This window comes from Lutjanus erythropterus, chromosome 5 (genome assembly GCF_056507025.1).
Source record: "Lutjanus erythropterus isolate fLutEry1 chromosome 5, fLutEry1.hap2, whole genome shotgun sequence".
Taxonomy (NCBI): domain Eukaryota; kingdom Metazoa; phylum Chordata; class Actinopteri; order Lutjaniformes; family Lutjanidae; genus Lutjanus; species Lutjanus erythropterus.
The window spans coordinates 12,806,412-12,828,972 of NC_139321.1; the positions used below are offsets into that span (position 1 = coordinate 12,806,412).

At 37.2% G+C, this 22,561-nt stretch overlaps 2 protein-coding genes across 2 annotated transcripts; both read left to right on the forward strand.

Annotated features, from left to right (window-relative positions):
• The first annotated feature begins 582 nt into the window (after nt 1–582).
• On the forward strand, nt 583–7,884 carry cenpu (centromere protein U). The gene is made up of 14 exons (XM_084719831.1): nt 583–587; nt 1,080–1,125; nt 1,886–1,973; nt 2,303–2,543; nt 2,629–2,817; nt 3,209–3,293; nt 3,410–3,496; nt 3,607–3,697; nt 4,242–4,368; nt 5,229–5,307; nt 5,619–5,666; nt 6,560–6,621; nt 7,193–7,349; nt 7,571–7,884. Exons 1-14 carry the CDS (start codon nt 583–585, stop codon nt 7,688–7,690), a joined length of 1,425 nt encoding a protein of 474 aa, XP_084575957.1. The 3' UTR covers nt 7,691–7,884.
• Nucleotides 7,885–8,477: 593 nt separating this feature from the next.
• On the forward strand, nt 8,478–18,362 carry LOC146326544 (caspase-3-like). Its single transcript, XM_084718834.1, has 7 exons — nt 8,478–8,583; nt 11,275–11,355; nt 12,368–12,528; nt 14,639–14,767; nt 16,311–16,486; nt 17,344–17,458; nt 17,637–18,362. Exons 2-7 carry the CDS (start codon nt 11,279–11,281, stop codon nt 17,864–17,866), a joined length of 888 nt encoding a protein of 295 aa, XP_084574960.1. The 5' UTR covers nt 8,478–8,583; nt 11,275–11,278; the 3' UTR covers nt 17,867–18,362.
• Nucleotides 18,363–22,561: the final 4,199 nt, after the last annotated feature.

Genomic DNA, 22,561 nt, shown 5'->3' on the forward strand with positions numbered 1-22,561 from the left:
TTGATTTATTTATTTTTTGTTGTTGAGTAGCATAAAGGGAACTACAAATGGCATCTCATTGTACAACCCAGTTAAATCGCTAAATCAAACTTGTATATTATTGTTTATATACACAGGACTAAAACAAAAAAAAAAAAATGTTTTTTGTGTTTATGTATTTTTAACTTGTTTATTTCACTGCTCTGCTAAGCATTCACACTATTTTGTATACTTTCTTTCACTGTCAAACGCATCATTGCGAGTATTGAACCCTTTCGCTTCCCGTAGGAGCGATTTAAGTGAAACCATTCAGGGTAAATATCTTTTACAAATATCCAATACATTTGTTAAGTATAGGTAAACCGTATCCATGCCATATCACCGTAAAATTAAGCCTAAAGTGTTGTAATTTTACACATGAAAAGTCTCACTTTGAGCGGTAACCTTTTTTTTTTTGTGAATACGTATCACGTCCCACCCCTCCGTGTCAGGAATGGTGCAGCCCGACAATTCAAAACAAAGCGTTTTGCGGGAAATTGTTTTAGCTCGAAGTACAGAGTGTTAACAAAACAAATTAAACGCTACGAGCAACTGTTGTTCCAAATGAGGTGAGAAATATCAATTATGAATTATAATTTGGCCAACGCCCGAAGCAGTATTTATTCTACATACACCGCTCCGTCTTATGTTGGTGAAATCACATAATTCATTAAAAGAATCGGATGCTACAAGCTAACATTACTCTGCTTGTCTACTGGCTGACTGACTAACGTTATTGTAATATGAATATGTGTGAGGAAAAGTGGTCAAACTAGCTGAAAGATAAGGGCTGTTTGTTTTAAGTGTCGTTTGTTGGTGATATAAGCACACCCAAAAGTCGAAATGCTATTAACAATTCAAAAATCGGTCACATTTGTGTGAGACAGGTAGCGTTGCAGTAAACATATTAATGTGCTACATGGGGATAAAGGTAGGGCTCAGGGTCTCTTCAGCAGGGAGGCTGCCCAAAAAACGACCCAGGAGCTCTCTGTCACTTGACGGTGGCACAAATATCGAGACTGATTGACGTGAAGTGCTTCCTGTCTTCTCTGTTTCTGCAGTGCCAAAAAGCGCAGAGGAGCCAAAAAGCTGCAAGATGAGGCTCAAGTGAGTTGCTCTATGGTCACTTAAGTATTTGCACTACGATTGATGATGCAAGAGATTTATTGGCATTTGCACAGGTACAAGACAGTACAGACTCATTGAAATTCTTAGGCATGTCCTTAGGGCTGCAATTAAATCATCTGTCGATCATTTTCTCAATTAATCGATTAGTTGTTTGGTCCATAAAATGTAAGAAAATGCTGAAAAATGTGGACGTGTTTCCCAAAGCCCAAGATGACATCCTGAAATGTCTTGTTTTACCCACAACCCAAATATATTCAGTTTACTCTGAAGAAACCACAAAATATGCACATTTGAAAAGCTGAAATCAGGGAATTTGGACACTTTTGTACACCTTTATAAGCACAAACAGTATGAATTGTATAAAAAGACACCCTTTGAATTGTACCAGCATAAAACAGAAAGTAAAGACTTTAAAAAACACCATGAATTAACATTTATAGGTAGATCCATTCATAATTTGATGAATATCAAAATCAGTACTAATAATTTATTTTTAAAAGTGATTAACAGTGGATTGTGCCCTTGTCAACTGTATGAACTATGAACTGTATGATTTTTTTGGCACTACCTCCTGATGATTTTTTTTTCTCTCAGGAAAACACAAGAGGGAGGGAATTTTCATGCAACATTTTGATGGCTAGCATTATGTCTGTATTTGTGTTAATGTAAAGCTAGCTGTATGTGTGTTTATGACTTATGGAATTGTAATTTCATTACTGTCTATTGTGTTCAAATCCAGAAAGGTTCATCTTTAGAAAATGTGGATTCTCCAGACCTGTCTGCTATAGAGAGAGCTAGCTTCCTGGAGGGACTGCAGGCAAATTATGGTGAGTCATTACACTGTACTGCTACATCTCTATCCCTTTGTGAATTATCCCAAGCACCAGATGATTCCAATCACAATATCCAATATGGTTATTTGTTCATATTGTAAATGAAGGGTAGAGCTGTTCTTCATATAACTCAATCAGTGAAGTACTGTGATACTATTACAAGTGTGTCAGTAATGTATTGTAAACAGAACTCCTCATGTTTGCCTTTCCATCTTCCTACATTTTGTCCTTTTTATTGTTTATTTAGCCCACCTTGTTTCTGAGTCTTTTATAATGTCAAACCACCAATCTTGTGCTGACTAGAGAACTCCTGTGTTGCCTAGGTAACCCCCTGCACAGCACTGCCGTGGAGGAAGATTTAAACGTCTTAGAGGATGGACAGGTGAACAAAGGAAAAGCTCGGAGAGGGGAAATTCCTCAGATGCTGAAGACTACTGGTAGACAGCATGGAGCTGCTGTGAAGAGGAAGGAGGCAGTGAGGGATGAAGAGAATCAGAGGGAAGAAGAGGATGAGGAGAAAAAGAAGAGGAGTAGGAAAAGTAGTGGAGGGAAGGTCAAAGCCAGGTACGGTCAGAGTAATATGATGTGAACGCAGCTTATTGCAGCTGAAGGAAAGTTGGTCTCAAACTGCTCTGTGTGCATTGAACAGGCCTGAGAACGAAGGACAAACGAAGAAAAAGAAGGGCGCACGTCAGGGGGAAAGAGCAGAGTTGGATGTGAAGAGGACAGAGTCAGACCCAAGCGCCAACCAGCCGACCCCAACAACCAACAAGCTCAAAAAGTTGGTTGGGAAGAGGCCCGCCAAGGCTAGGAGGGCTGGACAGACATCTGCAGGGAGGTGAGGTCACATAGAGAGCTTATTGTGCAGTCTGAGATGATATACCATTCACTGAGTTCATTATGCATTTTCTCTATGAAGACATGATGCCATAAAAAGACCTACTGATGATACTGCTGAAAATGTTACACCTTATCTCACTTAAGTCTTTAATATCTCCATTGAGTCTTGTAGAGTCAATTTCTTCATTTTGTACATTTTGGGAGTCATATGAAAAGTTTTGAAGAAAACAGTTGCACTGTAATCCATCAACAGGAGTGTTCTCTATCAGATACTAAATAATGTAATACAGCTTCTGCTATAAGACTTGTGATGAAATGCATCCATGTCCGGTATCCGATATTGATCTTTCTGTCTTCTATCACATAATTTCTCTGTCTCTGTCAACAAGGCCAATGAAAAATCAGCCAATGAAGAAAGGCAAGAAAAGGGAGAGTGAATTAGGAAGTGGGAACTCCAGTGACCCTCAGTCACAGGTGAGAAAGTGAATGATGATGTCTTCAGTAAGAAGGGTAGTTTACCACAATTGTGATAATAGGATCATAATAAAAGCAGTGTTACAACAACTTTATGCTACCTTTTTTTTGTGCAGGACAAATCTGACACCGACACAACCAAGCAGAGACGTAAAAGAGTCCTGTCATCTGATGAGGAGGTGGTGGACGAGGACACGAGTTGGGTAGGGGTTGACTTCAGCAGACAGTTGTAGCCAGGAGCCCAACATCCACAAGAATGAGGCCCAGATTGTGACTTTTCACTTATTTCTTTCTCTTTATGTCATTTATTCAGAACCCGAGTCCAAAGACAGCCAGACTGAACAGTTTGGGCAGAACCAGAAAGTCTTTGTCCAGTAGGTCTCAATCTAGAACGTCTTCATCAGGTAAGAGAAGAGAGGACAAGAGGTTAGCATCAGTCAACATTTCTAGCGAAGCTGCAAAATTAAACATCACTTTATACTTAAAAATCCAATATGCTTATTCACTTTCTTGTGGAGAGTTAGGGCAGCAGTGTACCACTCTCATGTCTATGCATTCAGTATGAAACCAGGAGACAGTTAGCTTAGCTTAGCATAAAGACTGGGGGAAAAAAAATCTGCTACAACACCTCTAAAGCTAATTTACTGACTATATCTCATTTATTTCATCCATATAAAAGTGTTGTTGTTTTACAGGGCGTGTAGGTCGAAGACTTTCTGTTAAGCTAAGCAAACCATCTCCTGGCTCTACCTCCTGAACCAGTGAGATTGTTTTATCTTTACTGCTTCATTATACAGTACAAAATACTGTTGTTTTGGAACTCTTGAAAATCTTGTAATGGGTTAATAGTCTTTTCTCCATCTGAACTGTGAAATGTTGTTCAGAAGTTCTCGTTCTGCTGTTCTTCTTGAATGTTGAACCATGAAAATCTGATTCTTCCACCTGAAGGCAGTGCATCTACAGAAGCAGAACAGGCCAGCAGAGATAAACAGAGGAGGAAGAGACACGGCGGTCAGGGAGCAACAGAGTTCGATGTGGTTCTGGATGCCTTCCTTGACTTCTGTGAGCAGTACAGGTAAACCAAGACGGTAACACTGTAGGGCAGTAGGTCATTAATAAAGTGGAGGAGACAACACAGAGCTCCAGCAAAACGCGTCTACTCCTACTCTGTAGAATACGACTACACATCATATCGTCAAGTACCGACCTAATCATAATAATAGATCAGTTAAAAATGTCAGTTCATAATTAAATCACCTGCAATCAAGTAAATGGGACTCCAGTTACATAAATCTTTATTTCAGACCCATGTATTTACTTTCTGACAGCAGAACATTACCTGTTCTCTATTTCGCTATTTTTTAATCAAACTGGTAATCACATGCAAATATTAGCATAATGAACATGAAAAGATAAACACAGCTACATACAGTAGCATTTTGCTGCCACACAGGGAAAAAAAAGTTCAGTATTAGAATATAATGTGACAAGTTTGTTATAACATGATACTGTTTTGTTTTTCTTCTTTCTGTGTGGCAGCAATACACCCTGATAGTTACATAAGTTTTGCAGTTTTGCAATAATGATGACTTAAGTGGGTAAAAGCAAATAATAGAACAGATAGAAGAGTCTGTTAAGTTTAGAAAATTCCATCACTTTATTGTAATGCAGCCTTTAAAAACAGGAAAAGGTATTTCACGATATAACGATATCCAAAAGCTATCACGATATCTAGTCTTATATCCTAATGAAAGACGTTTAAACAATCACTGTTTACAAAGACCTCTAGCTGATGTCTGTAGCCTGTAATCTAACCCTTTCATTCATGTCACCACACAGTAACTACTTACATTCACATCTTCAAGTCATTTTTATTGCAAACGTTGCTGTTGAAGGTGGTTAAATACTTTTTGTGTACGTGTTTTTGTTTTTCAGAGAGTCTGTGGAGTCTAAAGCAGTTAAACAGTCCATTGATTCTTTCTCCTCCAATGTGAAAGAGCAACTCTTGGAAAAGGTCAGACTTTACAAATTACAGGAGACTTGACAAAAAAAGGAACCAGAAACTGAAGTTTTCGGTTGACATTTAGAAGTTTAGACTCATAAGATAGTGGTCTATTCTAAGACATAGTTACAACCATGCCATCATTGTGTTTTTGATCTAAAGTGCCAATCAGGGTTTGACTATACTGGATAATGTGACACTGAAATTATGGTTGTTAAGTGTTTTTCCTAAAAAAAAATAAAGCCTCTAGACACCAAAGTTGTATAAATCAATTCATCTACAAATGTGATCATGTATATTTTCTGGTGTATTTTGTCTTCCAGATCTCTTCTTACAAGGAGCTCAAGGCTCTAAAAAGAGAAAACGCCAAGGTAACTATGACAACCAGGTTTTAGCCACATGGGTCATGGGAAGGCAATGTCAGTTGGTTAGTCTACCGCTTGGTCCAGGCTAAAATATCTCAACATCTGTTAGACAAAAAAAAAATGTTTGCATAGGAGCGCTTCCTGGTCTCGTTTGTTTAAGATGCTCTTTGGATAGGGACACAAAAATCACAAAAAACTCCAAGGCACTCTCTTTTAAAACAATTAAAATGCCTTTATTGTCACAGTTTGGTTATGTTAGACCTTAAAACAAACCCACAACCTCTCCAGGTCACAACTCCAAGTGGAAGATTCCTGTTTGTGGAAGACTGCTATAAAAAGGACCTTTACTTCCTGATGAAGGCTTGATGCCAAAACACGTCAGAATTTGTGTTTCAAAGCCTAACATGACCATCCCATGACAATAAAGGCATTTTAATTGTTTTAAAAGAGAGTGCCTTGGATTTTTTTTGTGATTTTTAAATGTTAGACAAATTGTGATTAAATTTTGACAGGTTGTTCACAATTCCCAGAGCATGAAGCCTCCTGATTTTAGAGATCCCTGACTTTTCTTCTAACATCACCATGAGGTCAACAGTTAATGTTTAGAGTGAAATGTCTCAACAGCTGTGGATGTATTGCCCTAAAATTTGGTGCAGACATTTTTATCTTCCTCAGGATCAATCATCATGACTTTGGTGAACCTCTGACTTTTCATTTAGTGCCATCATCAGGTCAAAATTTGTCCAATACTTTATTTTTATACCAGCAAATGCTAGCGTGCTATATTGCTAATGACCCTCACAGAGATGGTGGCATGGCCGTAGACTCTTGTTGTGGATAAAAATGTATTAATGGTTATGTGTATTTACTGCGCCGTCTGTCCTGTTTGTGTCTGTCAGGTGGGTTCTTTGATCCATAAAAAGAGACGGAGAATGTTGGATGCCAAACATGAGCTGATGAGGTGAGAAGCAGGTCAGAGACACAAACATGCAGTTTTTTGATTTCCACAAAGTAGGGTTGGTGTGGGGGAGAATGGGGTAACATTCACTTTTACTGCAAAATAAAAGTATGTTTGTTTAAAAATAGTTGTTACTGTAGTGGAAATTCTGATGAATGGTTCACTCAACGAACAGACAACGAACAACTTACACAGGATAATTCAGGATTAGCAATACAAGTGAAACACTGTGACTGCCAATTTAGTTCCCATGGGGCAAACCAGAAGAAGCATGGCTTAGGCAGTCTATGAGGCGTGGCTCATTTTACCCACTGGCTCATATTACCCCATTCTCACCTAAAGTTTGACTGGCTATAAACTACAAGTATTTTTTAAATATTTAGTCCATATAGCATCCATGGCCTTTGCAGGTAGAAGCATAATTAATGCACAAAAATGTCTTTTCATTGTTTAAAAACATTAGTATTACTTCTGATAACTTTCGAACTTCCTATAAATGTTTTATGTTTACACACATGTACTCACAATGACCTTTATACTGCTTGTGTGTGTGTGTTCTTGTTTGTTTGGTCAGGGCAGAGAGGCAGGTGTGGCTGCTGCAGAAGAATAAAGCAGAGCTTGAACTCAGACTTGCAGATCTGAGACGAGGACAGACCTTCCTGAATAACATCAGAGAGCTCAACAGACAATACCTGGACTACCGGCACAAACACCCCAGCGAGAAAGAGACGGTATAAACATGCAGCTGATGTTGATACTGACTGAAATAGTAAAAATGATGACCTGAATACTGTCTGGTTAGTTGTGTTTCTTGGACATATGTCCATTTTAAGCAAAAAAGACTTTTTACTTTTATCTTGCTGGAGTTCTAATGCACAGCTGATCTTTACAAGAGTTTCAAGAGTACTCATGATGACATACTCTCTCCTTTTCCTCTCCTCCTCCTGTCCAGTATGGGGCGTCCAGCTTGCCAGCTCTGCTATTGGAGGCCAAGAATATTCGGACAGCAGAACATCAGCTGAGAGGAATCAATAACCGACTGGAGGAAAGACTGAAGGAGAACGGGAAATAATACATTATGCCATACACAGAGGTTAAATATTCTCAGAGTAAATAATATGACCAATACTGAGGCTGCTGGAAAATTTGTAAGGTGTTAATACAGAAAGAAGCAGGTTTCATTGTTTTATACTGCACAAATCCTGACCATCCTAGATCACTGCGTGATAAATGCAGTACTGTAATTATAATAAATTATAATAAAAAGTGTCTTCTCTTTGTGTGTATTTCTTTAGATAAAAATATGAAGAGGTCTACTTCAGTTTAAAATAGTTTTTGAGCCAAAGAAAATTATACATGCCGTATATTGTATCAATTTTCATTTTCCTGCATGAGAATAAGTTTATATGAATGCATAAGGACAGTATTTAGAAAGGAAAGGAGGAATTCTCAAAGTAAATTAAAAAAAATATGAAGATAAAATAAATGTGTACATACTAAATAAATAAAAGTCAAAATAAACCTAAGATTGGAAACATAATTCATGGGTAAGGTGTCCCAGGGTATCAGTAAGAAGTTGTATTTTGAGATGATGTTGAAAGCTTGCAATTAGATTTGTTTGCCTGGTATGAATTCTGATGTAATAATAAATCATTTTCACTGACAGCTGAATTAAATATGCATGCCATGTATTTGAAATACCGAATTCTCGTAACATGTCCTGACACGCCGAAGAATTGGTCATGTCGATCTAGGACGTTTTTTTTTGTTTTTTTTAAAGCCAATCAGCTGCTTCTGTTGATCCAAGGTGCGCCCGACTTTCTGCGCTTTGCTCCGCCCACGGAGAGCGGCGCTCCTGATTGGCTGAAGGTTTCAGGCCTGCACTTTGAACAACTTGACATTTCCGTGTATTGAAAAACTTGACTGCCGCCCGTCAATACAGACACACGGCTGTGTTACGAAAAGGTACGTTTATTTTGCAGTTATTATTATTATTTATTTATTTATTTATCATTAACATTTACGCAGGAGTTGGACGAAGCATGAGTTTCTGTCAGTTGTCAGTTTAAGAAGGTAACAGGACTGGTTAAACCGGTTGTTATATTAGTCGATGTTTTTCTAGCATTGCTAATTAACTTTAAAGCGGCTTTTTAGCACCCGACAAACGCGGTTTTAGATAGTAAGGTGGAGACAGTTGTGAACTCCATCGGTGTTTAAAACTTATTGAAGGTTGCCAAAGTGTGTTACCTAGTATTTTATGACATTTTTGGGGTAAGTTAACGTTAGCTCGTAACGTATTCCTGTTGTAACGTGACGTGACGCTGCTTTCTGAGGGAGACAGTTTCACACAGTATTGAATGGATGGAAGCGCGATGACAGACGTGTTAATAATAATAATAAAATGCATTACACCAAGCTGTGAACAAATAGTCCCATTTTTTCTTTTCTCTGTTAAGAGTGATTTGTTAACGTTATTCCCTGGTTTGGGTTAATAACATGGTTATGAACAGTGGCTTATGATTATCTAGAAAACAGGAATCGTTTTCGCTTTTCACTGACCTCACTGTTGCCGATCAAAGTAGCGGGAAGTAATTTCCTGTTTTTTAATGGACTTTTCTCAGCGTGCGGTTAAAACAGTGTTGGCTGTTGCCATTTTAATACAGCTGTGGTGTTTTGAGTAATCTAGTTTACTCTCATTTCTGTTGCTGTTTGGGTCTAAAGTTGAGCTTCTAATGTTAAAAATATATATTTTTTAATTATTATATAATCATTATTTCTAAAGCAGGCCAGTTATTTTTTTTTAGAAGGGACAGATTTGAAAAAAAATTACATTTTCCAACAGTTTTCCTGTCTGACCTGTAAGGTTAGGAATTTAAATATGCGCACCCTTTTTTTTTTCTCAAATTATTAGTTTTGACAGTTGGAAAGAAATATTATGTAGAAAAATACATCTTTGTTTAGATCTGTAAAGATTAATCAATTATTAAGTGATTATTAAATTACTCGCCAACTATTCTGATAATTGATTAATCAGTGTGAATAATATTTTAAGAAAAAAGTCTAAACTCTCATATCTTAGCTTCTTAAATGTGAATATTTTCCCGTTTCTCTCCTCTTTGACTGAATATTTTTGGGTTGTGCATAAAACAAGACATTTGAAGACGCCATATTAGGTTTTGGGAAACACTGGTCAACATTTTACACCATTTTAAAACAAAAAACGTTTAATCTATTAATTGAAAAAAATAACTGACCAATTATGACCATGAAAATAATCATTAGTTGCAGCTGGTTTTTTTTCATGTGGTTTGACTCTCCTAAATTCCCTCTGCTTAAACAGACATAGTTCAAACTTTTTAATGAAATAATTGCCTCTGTGTGTAACAATAAACATAACCACTAAAAGGGCCAAGCCTACTAATAAAATTATGATCTTCTAAAGAACAGTATCAACACTTATAAACTTTAGGGCCAAGATTGAGGCCATTAAAGGGCCAGATCCGGCCCATGGGCCACCAGTTGAATAGTCCTCTTGTAATGTTAAGGCTAAATTACAGTGTTTATAAATGTGTTAACAGTGGCAGCAATGTTCTTGTTGGGTTGATGCACCACTGCTAAATGAATACAGATTTGCCTCGCTCTTTTTATTACAAGATTTATAATAATGATTTAAATAGGCCAGTATCATTATGATGTATGGGATACATCCAATAACAGCTTTGTTAATCCAGTCATGATGTTAACTTTACTTAACATAACGCAACCAGCTGCCAGGAGGAAACTGGTCTGGTTTGTGTGGTCAGTTTGAAACCATTGTGGTTTTGTGGTTCCGCGTACAACGGCTGTGTGAGTAAGGATCCTGTGTCATACCAAAACTGTTTTTGTGCGACACACAACGGTTTCGTTATGTCAGATTACCTTTATCAAATCTTGAGAAAAAATCCCCTAACTTATTGAGTCAGAGTGTCTGCTTTCCAATAAGGAATTAGAATTAGGTGATAAATTCACATGTTTTCAAATATCACACCAAAAATTAAACATTTCTCAGGATAGCGTGTCCTTGGGCCTCCCGCTGCCCCTTGGGGGTGAATGAGATTTGGTTTCAGCTGCTCAAAAAACTGAAAATGAAACAACTCATTCTGGATAAACCACCTACCCAACTGTCAAAAGATTTCATTGGAAATACTGTCCTTCTATCAAAGAAATAGTCCCTGTGTGGGAGGAAATCTGATGACAGTGACGGTTTGGGCTAAAATACCAGTAGTGGTAAGTGGAAAAAATGTTTCAGTGGTTAAGTGAACAAATTGTTCAAGGAGTCCCAATAAACGTAACAAGGTAATAAACATAGCACCATGTTTTAAAGCAGCCTCACCTTACACAAAGATGTTATCTGTATCAGTCTCAGAAACCCAGTAATGGTCATGCTTGCACAGTTTTCATTGTTATTCCCTTCAAAGATATAAAGAGTTTTATTCGTACAGAGTGAACAAAGTGTTCATATTAAACTGGATGAGGAATTGAAAGCAATCTGACGACCCCTGCAGATGCTTTGACAGAAAGTAAAGGTACTGAATACCACGAAATGGAGAAAAATGATAAACTCACATGTGTTGTTTTCTGTCCACTACATGGCCTCTTGTGCGTCCGTGTCAGTAGGAAGATGGCCGAGCGTCACGATAATGGAGACGTGCAGAGTGGAGGGGACACAGTGGACGCCTTCAAATTGTTCACAAAGAGGTAATTATTGTCCACTGATGACTGTCTGTCTGCCTAGATGTTATGTACCTAAACCTGTATGTTCTGAAAAAATAGGGTCATTATTTTCATACAGGTAGCAGTTGCTCACTTCAAAGGTGTTTTCACTTACCTGGCTGATAAGACCTGTATGCTCAGAGCTTTGCTGGGCATTACATCAGATCACTGGACTCTGCACCAATAAGAAAGATAAAGTGTAGGTCCTTATTCCTGGACAGGTACAACGAAGCACATGGGAGAGTGAGGAAGATGTCAATCAGAAAGTCTGCATACACCCACACAAATTAGATTAAATCAGCTGTGCAGGTTTACAAAGCCTTTGGAGTTGTTATGTGTATCATTTTTATATAATCTCTTAAATTAGTCCATCAGATACATCAGTCGGCAGATATTTGTCTATATTGGTATCAGTATATATGTTGTCCAGTATATTTACTTACTTATTTATTTGTTTGTCTGTTTATTTATTTATGTTCGTATACTGACTGACTTTGTGTATGATCTCAAAGCACTGTTTGATTTTAAAATAAAATGAAAGTTAGTTTGATTTCGGCAGAAGAGTCAGAGGTTTTTGTGAATTTAGTTTGAAGATTTGGTTTTGTTTTTACAGTTTTGAGAAAAAGATGGAATGTATTAAGAAATGTATTTTAGCAATTGTGAAAAACTGCAATTCATTAAGTAAATAATCATGTTAATCCTCTTATAATTGCCCACAAAAGGAAATTGTCAAAGGAAAGAAAGAATCCACCACACAGTTTGATTCAGTTCTAATCTTTCAATAACATCATCCAAAAATCATTATGACTTCTGGGTGACATGTTTTCAATCAGATGGTACAGACTGGTTAAACATGCCACTCAAGTTTAGATACTGAGGTGTCAAAACATGAAAAAAAAAAATCTGTTTAAGTGTTGCGGTGCCAAACAAGTTTATATTAATTTAACTGATTTCAAATCATTTACAAGTGTCTTCACATGCGTGTGTGCTAATTCAGGCAGGATGCAGAACCCAAACGTAAAACGTCTGAGGAAACGGACTCTCAGCCCATCAGCAGCAGAAAAGCAGCAGATTCTGACCCTTTCCGGTACAAGATGGACTACCCCAGCCTCGGAACCTGTCTGATCATCAACAATAAGAACTTCCACCCTGGAACAGGTAAATACACCCACTCAATGAAAAACACACATTTCTTACATTCCTGCTTCCACCATTTGTATGGTTAGAGTTAAGTCGAACCAGTGGAGAGGCTGTATGCTTACATAGAAGATTGTGACTTAAATCATGTTCTGATTCCATTTAGCTGCTTCAGTCTCAGACTCTTGGTATTGTGCAGGCTGCCTCACGGGGACATTTGAATGGAACACACACATTAATGTTATTAGGAACACCTGTGCTTTTCCTTCTCCAACAGGTCAAAATGTTAAGCTAAGAAAAGGCCTCTCTGGTAGATATATGCTGTGTCTCAGTTCGGGTACTTCCGTTAGTACACTGTTATCTAGTGCATTTTGCACACTATGTAATCACTTGTGTAGTGCACAGATTTCGACAGGTGGTGCTGTCTCAAATGGAGGATGGCCGTTAACCGGAAATGCTGACTGCAGCTTCCTCTTCTTTGTGGGCGAACTGAGGCCGAGCAGAGCTTTACTGCCACCCACCAAAACATCTATCAGCATGTTTATTCAGCTGTGTTCAGTTTTACTTCATTCAGCATGAACATCCTTTTGATTTCATCTGCTTTTGTTTGCCTTCCCTCCTACTACTGGCTGAAAATGCACCAATATGTTGATTTATATTTGATTTGTCGTACCAGATCTTTACAAACTTAACCAAATAAATGTATCGGTGGCTTCAATCTGACAACAGTATAGTGGTACAGCATGACTTATATCTGTAAAACCGCAGCCACTGTAGTCACTGCGGCTACTTCGTCCGTCGCCATGTTCACAAGTCTGGAAGCCCCACCTCTTCCACTACGTAGACAAAATGGTGACTGTCGAGGACAAGAAGTTTCCAGCATTCCACACTTAACTTTTTGGCCTTTTTGAGTACAATAGCCAGGTACTTGCAGTGCACTTCATTTTGCCGTAAATGTCAGAGTTAATGCACTCATGCACTGATAACAGGAAGTGTAAGTAAAGAAGTGCGCAAACTAAAGCATTAAAGCATTAATTATTAAAGCATCAGCCATGCCACCTCTGTCTCCTCTGTTTATGGACAATTAAAGGCCATCCACACCAAGAACTATAACAATAACTATAAATGTCTTTTTTAAAAATCATTCTAACTTAAGTGGATAACAGAGTCTACACCTCAGTTATAATGACAATAAAAGTAGCTTGAGATTGTTGGGATGACTTTCTGAGTGATTTGTTGAATGATAGAAACACAGCCAATCAAAATGCATCAGATTTTAAGGTATAGCCTACAACTTCTTAAACATTTCTATAAAATAATTTGCAATTATATCTGAGAGATGCTGTCTTTGGAGGTGATAGGGTCTCTGAAGTAGGGGTGCAAAAAAAAATAATGAAAATATTGAGTATCGCAATATTATATTTTGTGATACTGTAATGACTTTCAAAACACTATATTTTGATTTTGTGATACATGCACCATTGAGTTAAGGTTGACTCATAAAAATCATACATACAGAGTAAAATTCAATTCAATCTCTGCATTTAAGCCATCCCGTTATGAGGAGCAGTGAGTAGCCGCTGTACAGCACCCAGGGCCTGAATCCAGTTGTAAGCCAGCACGTTGGTCTGGACAAATGACTCTGCGTACATGTTTATGATGGCCAAAGTGCTAACCAGTTCAATACCGTGCCGACACATATGACAGTATGAGTCATGACAGATTGTTGGATTCTCTTAACTCCTCTCATCTTTGAAGAATTTCATGAAACCATATCTGTCTGGATTCCTTTTTAATCGGCGATCAATATCCATTTTCCTAAGCCGCCAACACAAGTGGAGCATTCAGCGGATGCTCAGCGCTGCTGTTTACCTATAGAATGGTATCATTTATCACTGTGGAAGCTCATATCATTATCATTATAGTTATGGTTCATGGTGTGGATGGCCCTTTAGCCTAGTCTACAAAATAAAGCTCCAACATTGGCTGTCCAAAGTTTCATAATCAGGAAGTGTAAGTTCAGTTTGTTGTTGCATGAATTTTAGAATCACATCACTCATCTTTGGACTAAATTGTATATGCTGACCGTAGATGCTGTCTAATGCACTTGTGTGTTTGTGTGTCTCTCTAGGGATGAATGCTCGTAATGGGACGGATGTTGATGCTAACGCTGCAGTGAAGCTCTTCTCTGAACTGGGTTATAAGATTAAATTTTTCAATGATCAGACAGTGAGACAGATCAACGACCTGATGTTAAGTGGTAATGCGAACTACAGTTTTTCATTCATTCACTTTTATTAACACTTTATTAAAATGGTCCAGTGCTGGTAATCAGTTATCATGTGACATTTGCTGCAGTTAGAAAGGCTGAATCCAAATGTCCGGACGTAAGCGGTCTTGCAGACTGGCGGACTTTGCGAGCGCATTCCCCCCGAAGTCTGCAAGTGCTGAGGTCTGTCCAAATGCACGATTCAGCCAGTGCACAAGGGGCCTCAAGCAGACTCTCTGCAGACTTCCAGAGAGTCTGCTTGGGGCACAGACGTCGCCCCACTACTGATTTAGTTACCCACAATTCTTTGCAATACGGATGTAACACTGTTTTTCTAATTTTTTACTAAATACAAAAAGATTTATTAAAATTTAACTTATAGAAATATGTAGAAATATAGCCTATAGAGATAATCATAATACATTTTATTGTAGTCCTTAAAAGGCACAGTTTACCCCAAAATACAAAAATACACTTACGTACTTATTTTTTGCAGTAGAATCTACTGGAACTACTGTCTTTTCTTCTTGAGAGAAATTAGTTCCTACATCTTCTCACAACAAAGTTTGTGGATTATCTTTAGTAACCAGGTCATGGTTTTTGGAAAGAGACACTGATTTTTAATTTTTTAAATGTGTCTTTTTTTTTTTTGGTGCTTTGAGCACCACAGGGTGAGTGCCATTTTCTCTTCTCTTCTCTTCTCTTCTCTTCTCTTCTCTTCTCTTCTCTTCTCTTCTCTTCTCTTCTCTTCTCTTCTCTTCTCTTCTCTCACACAAAATAAATCTAGACAGACAAGTAGCACTACAGGCCAGGGGTAAAATATGGATTTTTGATTTTGGGAACTGACCATTTAGTTATGGTAGCCTACAAAAGCTATAAAAGCTAGGAAAACTGTCCGAAAAACAACAAAAGAAGGTAGGGGTGTAACAATACCAGTACCACCATACAAATTCCACAATATGATATTTTCAAATATAAAAGTAGCCAAACATTACTTAAGCATGTGCAAAAGAAAGAGACATGTATTGTCATTGGCAGTTAAAGTTTGAATTGTGTATGTATAATTGCAAGACAAAGAAAGCAACAGTTACTATCAGTCCTTTAATAAAATAATTAACCATGTAATAATGCAGTAAATATCTTCACAGTCAGGTAGTGTTTTAAGGGACAGTTCACAGACTTGATTTATTGACGGTGAACATGTCACAGTGCGTACGACTGACGTCTGCATGTCCAGAGGGTGGACATTTGGATTCAGCCACAAACTGCATCACCACATGATCACGCAGCAACCACTAGATGGCAGCGTCTGAGTGTCTCTTTAATTCACACTCAAATTTTTAAATGAGTTTTATTTCTTCCATTCTGGACTTGTAGGTTCTTGCATTGTGAAAATAAAACTGGTTGATGCTCATAGTGTAATAATCAGCACTGTCCTCAACATGCTGTGTCACCCAGTGATTAAAATGAGGGAGGAAAATGTGCCTCGTCTGCTCATGTAATTCTGTCTTTCTGCCTATTCTTGTGTTTGTAGTATCCCGGGAGGACCACAGTAAAAGTGCCTCATTTGCGTGTGTGTTGCTAAGTCATGGAGACGAGGGGTTGATATATGGAACCGACGGAGCAGAAAAGTTTGAAAACCTGACAAAATACTTCAAAGGAAATAGCTGCACGAGTCTGGTGGGGAAACCGAAACTCTTCTTCATACAGGTTAGTCTAATATAGCCACATTACATTATCACACACACACACACACATACTTGTGTCAGTGGACGGAAACCTGTTCCTCTTGTGAAATCACTTGCAGTGTGTGTCTTGGGATGCTTAGTGTTGAGCAGCCTGCAAGGAGTTTATATTATACAACTGAAAACTGACACATGACAGGTATTTTATAGACTTATTTCAGTTTTACTGAATATATTTCAATTTGGGCCAGCACCTTCTTCTTTTTTTTTTTTTTTAGAAGAGGGGTTTGAAACAGCTGGACCTTCATGTAGAAAAAACAAGTTTTCATAATAAGATTATCAGTCACATTTATTTATTTATTTATTTTTTTACAAAAACATAATTTAATCAGGGTTAACTATACCCTAAGGACCCCATCTCACTTCCTGTTTTAAAAAAAAGATGGGAATACTGCTCAAGTGCTGATAAACTTTCTGTTTTTAATATTGCTAGCATATGTGTCTCAGCCATAACAAGTCAACTGCGTAGCCTTTGTAAATCAAAGATAAATGAGAATCATGCTTTAAAAATGTCTATTTTGATTAACATTAAGAGAAGTCTTTTAAAAGTTTTAAAAAATGCTGTGAAATGAAATTAAGTGGCATTTTGTCATATGAGTCTACATTTAATAAAAAAAAAAAATTAATCAACAGTTTGGCCATTACAAGTTTTAATAGCCAAGAGTTTGATCTTTTAAAATATATTGTTTCAGCATAATTGAAGAGCAAGAAATCGAAAATCCTTTAAAAAACGTGTTTGTCCCAATTCTCAAGAATAAGTGTCTTCTGTATATTTTATATCACAGTTAACGTACATACTCCTTGATTTCCTGTCCTCTTTAGGCGTGTCGTGGTTCAGCCCTGGACAGTGGAATCGAGACAGACAGTGTAGAGGATCAAACAGCAGAGAGGATCCCTGTGGAGGCAGATTTCCTCTATGCTTATTCCACTGCTCCAGGTAAACAACAGTGGTAGAAAAGACTTCATATCTTGTTAATATTTCACAAAACTGCATTATGTTCATTAAATGACACAGATAACTGGCTATAAATTTGACATGCATTATTTATGTCCATACACTGTGTCAGTGTGTCCACTGTTTTGTTGGAGCATTAACGCAGTGCATTGTCCGGCAGGCTACTACTCGTGGAGAAACACATCCAACGGCTCCTGGTTCATGCAGTCGTTGTGCGAGATGTTGGAACGCTACCGCGGAGAGCTGGAGCTGATGCAGATCATGACCCGAGTCAACCGCAAGGTGGCGCTAGAGTTCGAGTCTGCTTCCAACCTGCCTGGATTTAGTGGCAAGAAGCAGATCCCCTGCATCGTCTCAATGTTGACCAAAGACTTCTACTTTCCTTCATAGATTAACATTTTTACCTGCAAGAACCAACCTTCAAAAGTGACTCTGCTGTCATTTCATAGCTCTCCATTTTACCTCCAAAGGTATTTGCCTGATTTCTGCTCTCTTTGGCCAAACACTAAAGTCTTGTGGTGCGTTGCACAGTTATGGAAGCCCGTTTGTGCCAATTTGATGAAAAAAATAGATCCCTTAAGTCATTGTGAGATCTCAAAATAATGATGTAATATCTCAGAATTAAAAATAACTACTTAGTATCTCAAAATATTGAGAAACTTTCTCAAAATATGGTTCAATATCTCAAAATAATCACAAACTTAATGATGACTGAATGTCTCAAAGTGAAGCTGTTTGAGAGTTTCTCATTATACTATGTCATTATTTTGAGATTTTAAGTCATTATGTTAAGGTATGAAGATATTATTTTTAGAAAGTTTAGACTTAGAAGATTTTTTTTTCTTAAAATTGGTGGAAATTGGCATCATTACATAGTTCATCTGAAAGATAAGGACCAAAACACAGGGTCAGTATCAGATCAGTGAGGTTTATGTTGAGCCTGATGATTTTTTAATGATAGGATTTTATTGTTGGGTCTTTTTAGGAAAACCTAAAGAATTTTTATGTTTGTTCTTAATCATAATGCATTACAGAAAATGTACAAAATGGTGATGGTACAATTTTCGGGGATGTTTTTTCTGTTTCAGGGATTACACAACTCTACATTAGCAACAATGTGAAACTGGACTTAACTATATACACCATAACATTATATATCTGTGAGATAAACACTTTACCACATACACATTGTCTGTTTTTTAAATTGTGAATGAAATAAAAATGTACAATCACAAATAGTGACTGTGACTGTGTCCTTTCAGATTATTAGGGACACTTCGTTCCAAAATCAGAAATACATGTGTTTTCTCTGGCCTCTAGTGCTGTTTATCCATCTAAATGTTTTCTGGTGTTAGTTGCAGAGTTTTGGAGATGTCAGCCTTCTCAAAGCCTGCTCAAAGCACCAAAACAATACATTTGAAAAATTTAAAACCAGTCTTGCCCCTGTTACTTAAGATAATCCACACACTTTGTTTTGAGCAGTTTCATGAAGGAACTGCTTTCTTTCTGCAGTAGAAACCACCAGAACTACTTTTTTTCTACTAGAAAGAAGTAGTTCCTACATGAAACTGATGGCAATGAGGTCTGCTAAAAAAACAACAATAAAAATGGTATTGCTTCTTGTCACCCTGTCATCACATACTTTACTACATATTATTATTGTAAGATCCACCCTGATGCAGGTAACATTGTGAAAAAGTGTTTCTGAATACTCGCTCAAACTAGGTTTCAGAATCCTCAATCAGGAAACAAAACAACAAAGAAGACTCAAAAGAGTTAAGGGAAGTCCCCCGGCGGAGCAATTCCTCATCTGTCTTAAGAGAAAGGGTGACATCACACCCTGACTGGCTAAGAGGGGAACACACCAAACCGCTCTCAACATACCTGAAACGATCAGGTAAACGCAGGTGTTAAACGATACTAATTAGAGAGCAAGCTTCACCAACCCACCACTGATACTAATTCCATTCAGGCAAAACAGAGTCAAGGTGCTGCTATTGTACATGTTGGCACACTGGAAAATCTCTGGAGGAGCAAGACCTTAATTACTATCATTAGTAACACCTGTTTTTACTCTACTTTTTCATATAAATAAGGCTGCACCCTGCAGGGTCACACACGCAGACATCATCCCTCCAGTCGTTCACCTGTTGACGTAAAGCACCTGGACACCTTTTGCTGCAACTGTGGAAGTGTTACACCATTGAAATAAAATACTGAATGAAACGAAACAAAAACCGACGTCATCACAAAACTTATTCTATTGAAATGTATGTTACTTATTAATAAATGTGATTTGATTAATTTACAAAATATACAGTGCCTTTGCAGATTTACAGATTATTATCTAATATGCTGACTATTTTTTTTTTACTATTATTGAGTAATATTTATAATGTTGTCCTTGATATTTATGTATGGTAACATTGATGATAAATAAATAAAATTATCTGAGATATAAAACTCTTCTGTTAGCTCTACTGTTTGCTTTTTAGTGCAGTGATTGATTGGTAATCTTGCTTGTCAGTGTCCTGAAAAGTGAAGGCCCGTTATTCAGTTCCTACCTACACAATAAGTCCCAGTCAGTCTGAATAACCCCCCAGCCAACTCAGAGAAATTTCAGTATTCAGCAAAAAGTTATTAAAATAGTTGATAGCGTGCGTAAAATATTTGACATGTCCTACTTTTGACCCAGTCTCCTTTTAAAGAAGAAAATGAGATTGTTTAATTCTGAGATCAGGACTGAACTATCATCTCTGTTCTAGAGTTACTCGAGAGTTTTTGTTCTGATCAGGACTGATGAATGCCATTATTGAGGCTGTTATGTGCATTTCTTTGGAAAACACTTTAACAGCTTATTAGGGTTGCTTTTAGTGGAGCCATGCGAACATGCCGCCACTAGAGGAGGCCAGAGAAACATTTAGTGTTGCTGTTTAGGCCTTTAATGAATCAGCAGTCTTTCAAGTAAACACTCGACCAGGAACTGAATTTAAGCTTAATTTAACCCTTGATGCACAGATCAGACCAATAACTGTTAAAATACTGATAAATAGAGTTTGGTTGTTTGATTCCAGCTGACACTTCTTTTTTTGTATCTCAATGATCTGAATAATGCTTGGGTTAAAAAAACACCCTATATGTAGGCTATAGTACACACTGTACTGTATGTGTGATGCAGAACATGATTTTGTCCTTTTTCCTTCTGTTTATATGTCTGCATTTGTTTTTGGACCATCTGTCTTGCTGTTAAATTCCATATTTCTTGATTAGTTTATCAGGCCCCTCCCCAGTGTTAGCTGCAGTGTGTCAGAAAGAGATAACCCAGACCTATGACTGTTCAAAACTGTCTCCTGACACAGTTTGTGTCTCTTGTTTGTTGGTAGTAAGCATCAGTTCTTTTCAAACATCCCACTTTCTGTTCCTGTATTTTGCAAAAGCTATTTTCACTTTGGTGTAAAGAGAAAGGGCAATGTAGAGGGCAAACGGCAGCAGAAAGTACACACATTTCATGATCAAACTGTATCTACACCTGAAAATGTACGTAGCATGTATCTTAAAGGTATGATACACAACATTTTCTGTAAAAACAACGTATATACTCATGGAAACATTATCCCCCCTCAATATTTTGCAGTGCTTGGGACGCTTTATCAAACCAAAATGTGATTCGACCTTTAAAACTTTTATAGATGGTAATTAACTGGTATGTATTTCTATTTAACATAAAGCAGACACAAATGAACTGATGTGAAAATAATTCAAAAATTAGTCAGTATATACATTATGAATGTGTAAATACAAATAAATACAAATCTAATATAACTTTGGCTTTAACAACATGAGAATACCACAATGAATGCAATCACATTATTAGTAGTATAGTACCAATATCATAAAGTACAGTGACCAGGTTATTATTGCAAAATAAACCCTGACAGGTTGATACAGGATCCCAAAGCGAAGGGGGTCTTGAATCACCCTGAGGGGGTTTATTTCACAATATTGACCTGCTCACTGTACATTATCCTGCTTATTACATGGTTGATTAGGACAGCATCCATAGCAACAGCTTGCTCTTCATAGCAACAGCCTTTAAACGTAGCAACGGTTTGCCCGTAGCATGTTGTAATTGACCAATCAGAATTAACTTATTTAACAAAGCCACGTGATAATTTACTATTAAGATACAGCTCCATTTTAATTAACTATACATTTTCATCAGAAACCGAAACAGTGCAATTATAGGGGAGCCTATAAAAATTTAATTAACATCTGTGTTGAGTATGTTGTATAATGCACTTTGGTCAGATTTTTAGGACGACTTGAACTTTAGGCAAATAAAGTGAAAATTTAGTTACATTTTCGAAATTACTGCAGGTGCTATGTTACACTTACACACATACACTTGCTTTAAGTTTCTGGTTTCGTTTCCAGCATTAACCGCTCAATAAACCGTGGACTGTAGAGGAGGAGGGGAGGAGGTGATAGAGGAAGTGAAAATGAAATCCAGCTCAAAGATCGTCTATGCGTTTTCAATACAACGATTCGGGACTTTTTTTTTTTTTTTTTTTTTTTGTCTTACTTTTTAATGGTAGCTATTTAGCAGAGATGCTCTTATTATGCATAATTTGCATTAATGTGTACTTCAGTGTCGTCGCTGGTAAAAGTGGAACTACTTTCAACTTGGCTATTTTATATTTATTATCTGCTGGGTATAGCTCATGAACTTCCCCAGTTTTATCTTAATCTACAATTTTATTTTACATTTTAGTTTTTTATATAATAGTACAACATCATGCTACTTGTTTCTTAATCTCAGTCTGCAAAGTAAATTGTAACTAAAGTTATCAACTGAATGTAGTGGAATAAAGAGTACAATATTAGCCTCTAAATATAGTTAAGTATATGTATAAGTTGGAAGTACAGAAAATGGAAATACTCAAATATAGTACAAGTGCTGAATCTGAGCTGAAGTAAGGTACTTGAATAAATGTACTAGTTAATTTACACCACTGTGATTTTTTAGTATTTGCAGTATTTTAGCCATGGTATTTTAGTTGTGGGTAGGTGAAACAACAACTTTTT